This window comes from Orycteropus afer, unplaced genomic scaffold (genome assembly GCF_000298275.1).
Source record: "Orycteropus afer afer isolate SDZICR_OR568_19922 unplaced genomic scaffold, OryAfe1.0 scaffold00116, whole genome shotgun sequence".
NCBI lineage: Eukaryota > Metazoa > Chordata > Mammalia > Tubulidentata > Orycteropodidae > Orycteropus > Orycteropus afer.
The window spans coordinates 9,435,042-9,447,926 of NW_006921703.1; the positions used below are offsets into that span (position 1 = coordinate 9,435,042).

A 12,885-nucleotide genomic window follows, 5' to 3' on the forward strand; every position below is an offset into this window, starting at 1 on the left:
AACTTGGGCTTAAAGCCTCCAAACTGTAAGAATAAATTCCTGTTTGTTAAGACCATCCCATTTGTGGTATATTCTTGTTAGAGAAGCACTGTTGTTGTGGTTGTTGTTATGTGCTGTCAAGTCGGACCAGACTCATAGCGACCCCTCCTTGGGTTTCCGAGGCAGTATCACTATGGAAGTAGAATGCCCCACCTTCCTTCCAAGGAGTAGAAGCACTAGGTAACCAGAACACTGATGAATAAAATAATTAAGCTGATCAGTTCAATTTGATCGCTAAAGGAATATCCTTTGGACTTTTCTAATAAAGAGCACAATTTGCTTTCAATCCACATTTTTTAGAATAAGACATGATTATTATACTATAAACCCTCTGACATGGAGTTGATTTCAACTCATAGCGACCCCCATTGGGTTTCCAAGCCTGTAAATCTTTACTGAAGCAGACTGCCTCATCTTTTCTTCCACAGAGCAGCTGGTGGGTTTGAACTGCCAACCTTGGGGTTATCAGCTAAATGCCTTACTCACTATACTACCAGAGCTCTTTGGTTATTATAGTATAGTGGGCCAATAAATTACATCATTATAAATGAAGAAAAAAGATAATTGGCAATGATTTTATTGTACCTAGATCAACAATCAATGTCCATGGAAACAGAAGTCAAGAAGTTCAACAAGCCTTGCACTGGGCAAATTTGCTGTAAAAAACATATTTAAAATTTTAAAAAGCAAAGATATCACTCTGAAGACTAAGGTGTACCTCACCTAAACCAGAATCTTTTCAATAATATCATATGAATATGAAAGTTGGACAATGAAAAAAGAAGACAGAAGAACTGATGCAACTGAATTGTGGTGTTGGCAAAGAATGTTGAATATACTGTGAATTGCCAGAAAAGCAAATAAATAAGTTTTAGAACACAGTGAGAATGCTCCTTAGAATTGAGAGTGACAAGACTTTGCTTGCTTATTTTAGACATGCCATAAGCAAAATCAATTGTTAGAAAATGACATCATATTTGGTAAAGCAGAGAGTCAGCAAAAACAAGGAAAACCCTCAACATGATTGATTGATACAACAGCCACAACACTGGCCCCAAACATATCAAAGAGGAGGAAGATGGCACAGGATCAGGCAATATTTCATGCTGTTAACAAGGTCACCATAAGTTGGAGTTGACTCAATGGAATTAACAAAAATTATACTTCCAAATAAATATTTTAAGAAAGTTTTCAGTTATGTCAAAGAGTTCTAGGATTTGGAATCCAGAATGTTTCCAAGTTGTGGGGACATCTAGCTGGCTTATTCTCAAAAGCCCCTGCAAAATGATTCCATCCTTACCTAAGAATCTGAAACAACCTGAAAAGCAAAGCCAGCATCGCCTGCTCTGCCTAACACACCACCACTCAGCAATTCACAATGCTGCTCAAGTGGACACAAATAGAGAGTGAAAAATACACAATATATTTCTCCTGCTTTATAATAAGAAGAGGCTGTACAGGTTGGAAAACAGTGAGCAACTTGGGATCCACAATGAATTTAAATGGAAGTTTGTGGGGTGCCTGCAGTTTGTCATCTAAGCAGTCTTGACATACAGAATTCCTGGAACTAGGCTACCTTAATTCAGTATGACAGCTCTATGGCAATAAAGCAGTATCCTAAAAATAAAGCATACATAATGCATCTTCCATGCTGGGAATGAAAAAGAGTACAATGCTTAAATGCTACCAAAACCGTGTCCCTTGGGCTTCATTCAACATTATTGTGCAAGCTGCTAGGGAAGCTTGGGCAATGCTGCTAAACTGAAGATCACAGAAAGGTGCTGGGTTTTCTGTTTTTATTCTCTTGGCTTTTACATTGATGCTTGCCTTTCCCTAGATAGATACATTAGAATACCTTAAAACACTTTAATTTTTTTTTTGTTTGTTTTTAAAAAATTATCTAAATGTATCAATGCCAGAGAGTGACACTGATGAACTTTGAGATTCTTATAATGATAGTTTGGCACAAAACACACTAAGATGTTTAGTTATGTTAACATATATATGATTTGTTTTTCGTAAAACAAGAAAATCTGGTAAGTATTGGCTTACATTAAAAAATTAAAAAGATAATTTGCAGTAGTATTCAAAATGATATATCAATATTTCCATTAAGTAAAAATATTATCGTGATAAAATTGTTGAGTTGTAAAAAAGAATTTAAATAGAAATTTTAGCATAGTGGTTGAATCAGAATTCACCATGTTAAAACTTGCACATTTTTGTCACCATCCTGTGATTATATTAACTTATATTTGAGAGATTATATGCATTAACAGAAGCAACCTGAGGTTTCAGTATCAGACAGAGCTGGGTACAAACTCCAGTTCCACTACTCTGTAGCTCTTTGGTCTTGGGAAAATTTCATTATCTCACTGAACCTCAGGATTCTAATATTTAAAATAGCAATAATACTGCTATGTATAACTCTTAAATATGTACTACATACAAGACACCAAATACAGTATAGACATTGTGGAATACATAACACTAGAGTCTTTATAGAAGCATTCTTCTAATAATTGAAGAAGGTTTCATTATTGCAAAAGTTGTTTTTTTTTTTTTAAAAAAAAAAAAGGTCCTTTGATACTCCACCAAAGAAAGATGAGGCAGTCTGCTTCCATAAAGATTTACAGCCCTAGAAATCCAATGGTGGTTGTGATGAGTCAGAATTGACTCTATGGCAGTGAGTTTTTGATGCTAAATCTCAGTAAGTTTTTGCATTTTCTGTACAGATACACATAGAATGAAAATCTGCTCCATTGATGACTGCTGGATATTATAGTATGGGGCATTGGTACTCCCTACCACCAAGAACAACCTTGCCTTTTTCGAAGTACACTCTTCTCATTTTCTGGGCTATCTTTGTGTAACACTTGTCAAAAAGTGGTCTGATATTTACAACAAACTCAGTAAGTTCACGCCTTTCTAACATATATCCTTTTGTATTCACTAAGAGCCATCTAGAATCCATCAAGTTATATAATCAGAACCCGTCACAGTCTAACTTGAGTTAGTGGTATTGTGTTGACTCTATCACCTACATCAGTTTCATCAACTTTAGAAACACTGATATCAAGTTTTAGAATTGTCGATTTTCACCTTTAGACTAAATCAACAGAAAGCATCATTTGAAGGCTGAAGGCAGACAAACCATTCAAACTGTAGCATTTGATTCTGTTATACATACCAATTGGGTCTTCGTATACATCTTTAGCTATCCAGGCAATTAGTATGACTTTGAGCAAGGTAGATAATTAATCAGGGCCTCAATTTCCATAGCTTTACAATAACTATCATAGAATACCTCCTACATAAAGTTTTTCTGAGAAATTAGTAAGATTAATTCAAGTATAACACTTACAACAATGCCTGGTATATAGTAGCATTCAATAACTCTTATGGTTGTTGTCTCCTTGAGCAAAAAAGGACCCGATAGCTTGTATCTGTACTAAACATCAGTATGTAGGTCATAGTTTCACTGTACTGAATAACTGGATACACTATTAAGTTATAGTGATGGAGAAAGAAGACACACATCAGAACCCCTTAAAGAATTTGGTGAGGGGAATAGTTTAATGAAAGAAGAAAACATTTGGCAGTTAGAAAACAAGAGGTTGAATTCAGACAACTAACTCGTATGACCTTGAGCAGTCTTCTTATTTTTCTTTCATTTCTAAATTGAGGTGAAAAATTTCTACTGCATAGGATTATTGGAAAGATTAACCAGAATAATCCAAATGCCTACACTTAACTCACAAAAGAAACTAGCTACTTTCTTAGTACTAGACTTGAATTTATTTTCATAAACATTAATCAAAAGTCAGAAAATAGAAACAATGTTTAGGGCAAATGACTTACAGAATTTACTGGCCACCCACTCTTCCAAGTATTTTAAAAAAATAAAAATCTATTCCTAGATAAACCAGATTATCAGAGAAATACCTAATTTAAACCATATTCTTGTTCCTGCAGACTGCCATTATGAAGTTACACTACAGTGTGATGATGCCAACAGACAATACTGATTGTCCTTACAGAAATAAACCTTATAAATGTTATTATTTACATTATAAGGAGGCTTGCAAGAACATTTTTTCATTATTATTCCAATAAGAAATTTATAGGATCCTCCAGGAGAAATCCCAATTTAGACTTAGGACTAAAAATGGTAGTACTTGTACTGAGTACTGGAAGTTGAAGGAAAAAATTGACTTGCTGTTTAGAGACAGTGGAGTAGGCCAAGAATGTATTTCTGCATTCGTTCAAAAATATTTATTGAGCACCTACAATATGCCATATTCTGCACTAGGATCCAGAAACACAATTATAAACAAGACAAGCAACATCTCTCTTCTCACAGACTTGGAACTAGTGGGAAGGAACAGATGATTAAACAAGTATTACAATATGAAGTGGTGATATAGTATGAGCTAGAAATATGTTCTGGGTAATCAAGATTTACCACCATCTTGTGTAAGCAGAGAAGCTCAAATAAAGTTAGGCTTGGACCAAGAGAACAGAATGAGGGGTATAGAGGAGACCCCATACTTGTGTGGAAATCAGGAGAAGAGAAAAAACAGCTCAGAAGAACACTAGATATAAATGAATGAAGAGAAATACTGACAACCAAATACTGTCTATATACCTCTCACCATGAAAAGAGGTATTCTATTTATGTACTTACAACTTCTAACTGTCTAAATAAGGATAATTCAATTATGTATAGTGCTCATACCTATATTCAAATTATTCCATAGGCTTCTGAAGGAAATGGAGTCCCTGGGGGTGGAAACTGTTACGATACTTGGCTGCTAACTGAAAGGTTGAAAGTTAAGTTCACACAGACACACCTCAGAAGAAGGGCCGGATGATACACTGCTGAAAAATCAGCTGCTGAAAACTCTGTGAAACACAGTAATACTCTGACTGTATGGGGCCTTCATAAGTCGGAGTACACTCATTAACAGCAGGTATTGGAGGAAAGTGGCCTGATTCAATAAATTTGATAGCTAAAATAGGAGAAGGTATCAAAGAGAGAGCAGAGAAAAAGCTGGCATTGTTAAAGTGATAATCTTAGAAATTTAACTCATCTGAGTCACATCAATATATCCTTATTAGTTCACTCCTATCACCACTTCTGAGTATAAAGAGGAAAACCCAGACCATAAAGAAACTATAAAGCCCTCCTGGAAATAAAATTAACTGTCACATTCTCAAAGATGCTGGATATTCAAAGCACACACACACATACGTACATACATCAGAGGGATACTGATGTCAGAAAGTTCAATGTGGAACTCAGGAGTATTGTATTTTAGTCCTAGCTCTGCCACATAAAGAAATGTATAGGAGGTTCAGGTAGCTATGTGAGTGGACCAGGAATATATCATCTGGAAGAAGGGACTATACCAAATTCATCATTAGGATCTCTTCCAGAATTTACATTGTTAGCGTGGTTGTTAGGTGTTTTGAGTTAGTTCTGACTCCTAGAGACCCTATGTACATCAGAACGAAACACTGCCCAGCCCTGCATCATCCCCACAATTGTTACTTTGTTTGATGCCGATGTTGCAGTCACTGTGTCAATCCATCTCATGAATGTATTCCTTTTTTTGTGCTGACCCTCTTCTTTACCAAGCATAATGTCCATCTCCAGGAACTGGTCCTTTGTGATAACATGTCTAAAGTACATGAGACAAAATCTCACCATCCTCTCTTCTAAGGTGCTTTCTGGCCATACTTTTTCAAAACAGATTTATTTATTCTTCTGGCAGTTCACAGTATATTTGATATTCTTCCCCAACATCATAATTCAAACATATCAATTCTTCCTCAGTCATCCTTATTTATTATCCAGATTTTACATGCATATAAGGCAATTGAAAATATCATGGCTTGAGTCAGGTGCATCTTAGTTCTCAAAGGGACATCTTTACTTTGTAACACTTTAAAGAGTTCTTTTGCAGCAGATTTGCCCAATGTAATATGTCACTTGATTCTTGACTGCTTCTTCCCTGCATTGTGGATTCAAGTAAAATTAAATCCTTGACAACTTCAATCTTTCTCCATTTATGATGATGTTGCTTATTGATCCAGTTGTGAGAATTTTTGGTTTCTTTATGGTGAGGTATAATCCTTACTGAAGGCTGTTTTCATCAGTAAGTGCTTCAAGTACTCCTCATTTTCACCAAATAAGAGTGTGTTACCTGCAAATCTCAGGTTGCTAATAAGTCTTCCTCCAATCTTGATGTCATGTCCTTCTTCATACAGTCCAGCTCCTCAGATAATTTGCTCAGCAAATTTATTAAATAAGTAGGGTGAAAGGATACAACCTGATGTACACCTTTCCTGATTTTAAACCACCCAGTATTCCCTTGTGCTTGTCAAATGACTGCTTCTTGGACTACATATAGATTTCACAGCACAATTAACTGTTCTGGAATTCCCGTTCTTTGCAATGTTATCCATAATTTGTTATGATCCACACAGTCAAATACCTTTGCATGGTCAAGAAAACACAGGTAAACATCTTTCTGGTATTCTTTGCTGTCAGCCAAGATCCATCTGATATCAGTAATGATATCCTTTGTTCTACACCTTCTTCTGAATCTGACTTCATTTTCTGGCAATTACCTATAGAGGTACTGCTACAATCATTTTTTACTTACTTTCAGCAAAATTTTACTTGTGCCAACTTGATGGCACATAACAACAACAAGTGATAGTAATATTATTTTATAATTTCCACATTTTTTGGATCACCTGTCTTTGGAATGGGCACAAATATAGTCAGTTGGCCAGGTAGCTGTCTTTCAAATTTATTGGCATAAATGAATGATAACCTCCTGCACTGCAACTATTTCTTGAAATATTTCAATTTATATCCCATCAATTCCTGGAGTCTTGCAACTTAAGGATTGAAGTTTTTCTTCAGTTCTTTCACCTTGAGCAATGCCCAGAATGTAGTTCCCTTTTAAATTTGTAACGCTGAGTCTTTGTAAGTTTCATTTTAACACTTTACTTTGTCTCTTTAAGTTGTCCTTTGAAATTTTCTGTTCAGCTCTTTCACTTCATCATTTCTTCAATTCACTTTAGCTACTCTACTTTCAAAAGCAAGTTTCAGAGTCTCTTCTCATATCCACTTTGGTCTTTTATTTATTCTTCCTCTTTTCATTGATCTTTCGCTTTATTAATGTATGATGTCCTTGATGTCATCCCACAACTTGTCTGATATCTGGTCATTAGTGTTTGATGCATCAAATCTATTCTGGAGAAGGTCTCTAAATTCAGGTGGAATATACTCAAGGTCATATTTTGGCTCTCATGGACTTGTTTTCATTTTCTTCAGCTTCAAGTTGAATTTATATATGAGCAAGTGATGGTCTGATTCACAGTAAATCCCTGGCCTTGTTCTGATTAATGACAAAGTAGTAGATTTGATCCCTATGTATTCCATCTGGTGAGTTCCATGTGTATAAATGCAAAACCAAAATCACTGCCCTCGAGTCAGACCCGACTCATAGCGACCCCTCCTTGGGTTTCCAAGGTGGTATCACTACGGAACTAGATTGCCCAACCTTGCTTCCAAGGAGTGGGTGGTGGGTTTGAACTGCCAGGCTTCTGGTTAGCAGTCAAATGCCTTAGGCACTTGCAATGAATAAGTTATTGGTCTTACAAAATTCTATCATGCAATCTCCTGTGTTGTTTCTATCAAAGTCATATTTTCCAACTATTGATCCTTCTTTGCTTCCAAATTTCACATTTCAATCACCACTAATTATCAATAAATTTTGTTTGCATGTTTGATCAATTTCAGGCTGCAGAAGTTGGTAAAAATTTTCCAGTTTTTTTATCTTTGGCCTTGGTGGTTGGTGCGTAAATGTGAACTTACATTACACAATTGCAAATACAGGCATTGGAGATTTTCATTGAGTACATCAATGAACTTAGAACCTTATGTATTTAGTGTGGTAATAATGACCTATATATTGAGTGCTTAGCACTGACTCTAACTGCTCTTTATATGTAGAGCTAACAACAATCTCACAGGGTAGTTATTATTTTACTATTGAGGAAACTGAAGTAAAGAGAGCTATTATAATATATTCAGGTATAACAGTTGGAAAACTCAAACCCAGGCAATCCAGTTACAGTGCCCAATCACCTAATCACTACATTATTCTCCCTACTTGAGTAAAAAGAGCATCCTAGAGAAGCTCAGAGAACATATCAGGATATATTCCAGAGTGCACCTTTTCTTTTCTGGAGTCTTTATGACATGAAAATAAACAATATTATAGCATAATAAGGGTATATACTCCACTTTTCCCAGTAAAGCTTTAATATATGACTGTTTTCTCAATGCCCATCCACACATCTTTTTACTCTAGAGTGCTCTAGATCAAATAAGTTATATGGCCACCTGAGTCCAGTGGTTAAGAGCTTGGGTTCTGAAGTTTTCTAGGCCTGCATTTGAAACCTAACACAGACTTTTACTAGCTGTTAAAGATGAGGCCAATTATTTTGCCTGAATAAGCTTCAATTTTCTCATCTACTAAAAGGAAATAATAATCGCAAGTGAGGGTGAAAGACATGGATAACACTGCAAAGAATGGGGATTCCAGAACAATTAATTGTGTTCATGCAGAAACTGGGCATGGATCAAGAGGCAGTCATTCAAACAGAACAAAGGGATATTGCATCATTTAAAATCAGGAAAAGTACACATCAGGTTTGTATTATTTCACCATACTTACTCATCTGTATGTTGAGTAAATAATCCGAGAAGCTGGACTATATGAAGAAAAACACAGCATCAGAATTGGAAGAAGACTCATTAACAACCTGCAATATGCAGATGACATTACCTTGCTTGGTGAAAGCAAAGAGGACTTGAAGCACTTACTCAAAGACAACAGCCTTTGGTATAGATTATACCTCAAAATAAAGGAAACAAAACTCCTCACAACTGGACCAATTAGCAACATCATGATAAACAGAGAAAAAATTGAAGTTGTCAAGGACTTCATTTTACTTGGATCCACAATCAGTGTCCATGGAAGAGACAGTCAAGAAATCAAATGGTATTGCATTCAGCACATTTGCTACAAAAGACCTCTTTATTAAAAAGCAAAGATGTTACTTGGAGGACTAAGTTGCGCCTGACCTAACCCATGACATTTTTAATCACCTTACATGCATGCAATAGCTAGACAATGAATAAGGAAGACCAAAGAAGAATTGATGCATTTGAATTGCGGTTTTGGCAAACTATATTGGATATGCCATGGGCTACCAGAAGAATCAACAAATCTGTTTTTGAAGAAGTACAGTTAGAACGAACGCTCCTTGGAAACGAGGATGGTGAGACTTTGTCTCACATTCTTTGGACATGTTGTCAGGAGGGACCATTCCCTGGAGAATGACATCATGCTTGGGAAAGTAGAGGGTCAGTGAAAAAGAGGAACATACAGTGGCTGCAACAATGGACTGTGAAGAGGTACAGTATTGGGCACTGTTTTTTTTCCTGTTGTACTCAGGTCACTATGAGTCAGAAATGACTTGAAAACACCTCACAACAACATTCATTGACTTGGTTAAGCCATGATTCTCAGCAATTTGGAAGATATTATGTAATCATCCTTCACTTTGTGATGAACAGCCATGAACAGCCAACCACTTGAAAGGGGAATTTCCTTAGGGGTGTGGCCTGCATCCAATATATATGGATATTCTGGCAAATCTCACCCTCCCTGGATCCAGAATCTGATTCATCATCTTCTGACCTCCAGTTCTGGGGCTGTGAGCTAGCAGCCTGCTGACCTGCCAGTTTTGGATTTGTCAGCCCCTACAACCACATGAGTCAGGACAAGCCTCAACCTTGAGGTCTGATCCCAGATTTGGGATTTGCCAGCCTCCATCATGATATATTGAGAAAAGATTGAAGTTGTCAGATACTCCATTTTACTTGGATCCATAATCAGCATCTATGGAAGCAGCAGTTAAGAAATCAGATGATATATTACACTGGGCAAACCTACTACAGAAGACCTCATTAAAGTGTTAGAGAGCAAAGATATCACTTTGACGACTAAGGTGTAGTGTTTCGTTCTGTTGTACCTAGGGTCTCTATGAGTTGGAGCCAACTCAACAGTACCTAACAACAATAACTGTGTATCCAAACCCTCAAACAGCCTGAAGATCAGAGAACATGGTCTGGGCATGGTCACAGGCCAGCCTTCTTGCCAGCCCTCTTGTCTTCAACTGCAGGGATTAGCTACATACCCTAAAAGCTGCATTTTATCACCCAAGAACAGAGAATCTTGGAAATAAGGTTCAATAAACCATAGTCAGCCACATGGTTATTTAGTATATATCCTGAACAAATAACCTAAATTTACCTCATTGTGTTTATTTGTAAAATAAAGGGGTTAAATTTTGTAAAGGAATCCTTGGGTGGCACACACAGTTCAGTACTTGACTTAACCAAAAGGTTGGCATTTCAAACCCCTCCAGAGGTGCCTTGGAAGACAGGCCTGGCAATCTGCTTCTGAAAGACCACAGCCTGGAAACCGTGTAGAGCAATTCTACTCTGCACATGTACAGTCACCATGAATTGGAATAGACTTGATGGCAGCTGGAAACTAACAACAACAACAAACATTGTAAAATGGAATTGAACCAAACCTAACATGGTCTGACTTACTTTTAAAAACTCCCAAAGAACAAAATTCTACTTTCTGCCATAGTAACATATCCCATTATAATATACCTGATTGTCAGCAAGTTCTTTGCCTCCACCTTGGCTTTCCTCTCCTATTCATGTAAATTGTCATTGGCTTTAATTAGATTTAATAAGCCCCTGGGAAGTGTAGTGAGGGAAACAGGGAGCAAAGACTACACAGTGTAGGCTTACTCTTGCATGTCGAGTACAGCATTTCTCTGGAACTCTCATATCCTCCCAAAGCTAGGAAAATAATAAATGCCAAGTATATGGAAAGACATGCTGCTGCTGTCCAAATGTGAAACATGGGTGGAGAAAATGGTTCAGAAAAAGAGTGAAGGAAAAGAGAAAATCAACCCAAATCTCCAACAGCTGCAATTAACAAAGTGTGGGAATCTGTTACCTTGGATGAACTCTGATTTCCTGCTTACTGATGGCAGGGTCCTGTTGAGCCCCAGGATTCTATCCAGGTGAAAGGCAAACACCTCACTCATGTCTAAAGGCTGCTTGAGCAGCCCACAGGGACTAGGGCCACAGCGGGGCACAGAACCTGCAGCGCTCCTCTCTAGCACCAGCAAATGCACATCACTCTTAGAGGATACAGGTTGGAGGCCTGCTACTGCACTATCGGCCAACAGGCGCATTCTGTGGATGTCTTCTTTGCTCAGCCATGAGGGGGAGCTCTGGCTGTAGATCCTGATGTTGCTCTCTCTGGTCTTGGGCAGCAGGAAGCCTGGGCCCCCAGCTCGCACTCCGGGACCCCTCACTAACCTCCAGGATCGCTCTCCAATTTTGTCCAGGTTTCCTCCCTGGGCATGTCCAGGCACTTCAGCACCTGCTACCCTTGCAGCTTCCTGTGGCTGAAGGGAGAGTCTGTTCAAACCTTCCAGGGCCAGAGATGCCACTGCATATTTCTTCCTGCGTTTTGGCTTCACTGTGCCACGGATATTGGCAGGCTTGCTGCGCTTGGAGCGTAGGGTAATGTACACTACATTGGGTTGCAGGGTTGTCCCATTGCCTTGGGATTCAGGAGGAGCCAGGGTACCATCCAGGGGTATCTCTGGGAAAGGTGCATCGGCAGCATCGCGATTCTGGTGCTGCCTCTGCTCTGGTGCCCGTCTGTGCTGGGGAGAGGTGCGCCCCACCTGGCTCACCAGGAAACCCAGATAGATGGCGCAGGCAGTGCCCAGCAGGAGGTTCCTCCGAGTCCTTGGACGCCGGCTGCTCCAGAGTTTCCGCATCCATGGGGTGCACAGGGAGCAGATGAACCAGTTTATGAGTTGCCCTGGCTTGTCTGGGCAGGTCATTTCTCCACGGAATCCACATGTTGAACAGAGTTTAAAGCCTGTAGTTGACTCCTGTTGATATGATGCATGGTTTCCTGACTTAAGCTGTCGTGTCTGCTTTGTGTCTAGTGGTCTCCAGTGGGTAGTGCAGGAAGTAAAGGGTTGGTGATGGAGTTGAAAATGTTTCTATCACTTGTCACGACAAACTTTTTAATATCGTGTCAGCCTCCCTATGGAGGAGTGCAGCTTGTTCCTAGTAATGAATGGAAACAGAGTTAACTGAGTCACAGTCTCAAATCACCCCAGATCCTTTACAAAAGTAAAGAGAAAAGTAACCCTTTCCTTTCATAAATATCAGCACTAAATGTTAAAAAAAAAAAAAAAGAAAGAAATCTATGCATATAGATGCACAGAGTTGATATTCAATTCTAAGTAGTGAAAAGAAACCACAAACCACAAAACCCAAGAATATTTCTAACTTGTAGCTATAGTCATATAATTAGGTTCTGAAGGAAAAGCACTAAAATTTAATATCCTGAGTTTTTACTTTTTAAATTCAGAAATAACATACAAGTATGTAATAGATCTATTTTTAAAAAATCTATAACTATCTCAGATTTATTTTTTAAAAGTCCTGCATTAACTAATGGGTCATACGTACCAAGTATTAGCATCCAAAATCAGAAGCATATTCTCTTAACCTAATGGTACAATTTTTTCTTCAAAATATGTTCCATTACCTTACATTAAGATTTAGTATAATGTAAAGCCATAAATGCCCATAGATTGTGGAAGCAGTTACATTTATTCAAACACACACTCACACACACACAC

General features: G+C 38.0%; 1 protein-coding gene across 1 annotated transcript in view; it reads right to left on the reverse strand.

Moving 5' to 3' along the window:
* The window catches only part of GASK1B (golgi associated kinase 1B), a 75,082-nt gene extending 62,926 nt beyond the window's left edge, over positions 1-12,156 (reverse strand). The window contains exon 1 of the mRNA XM_007943985.2: positions 11,169-12,156. Coding sequence (XP_007942176.1) covers positions 11,169-12,072 — 904 coding nt within the window. The 5' untranslated portion in view covers positions 12,073-12,156. The remainder of the gene's footprint in view (positions 1-11,168) is intronic.
* Positions 12,157-12,885: the final 729 nt, after the last annotated feature.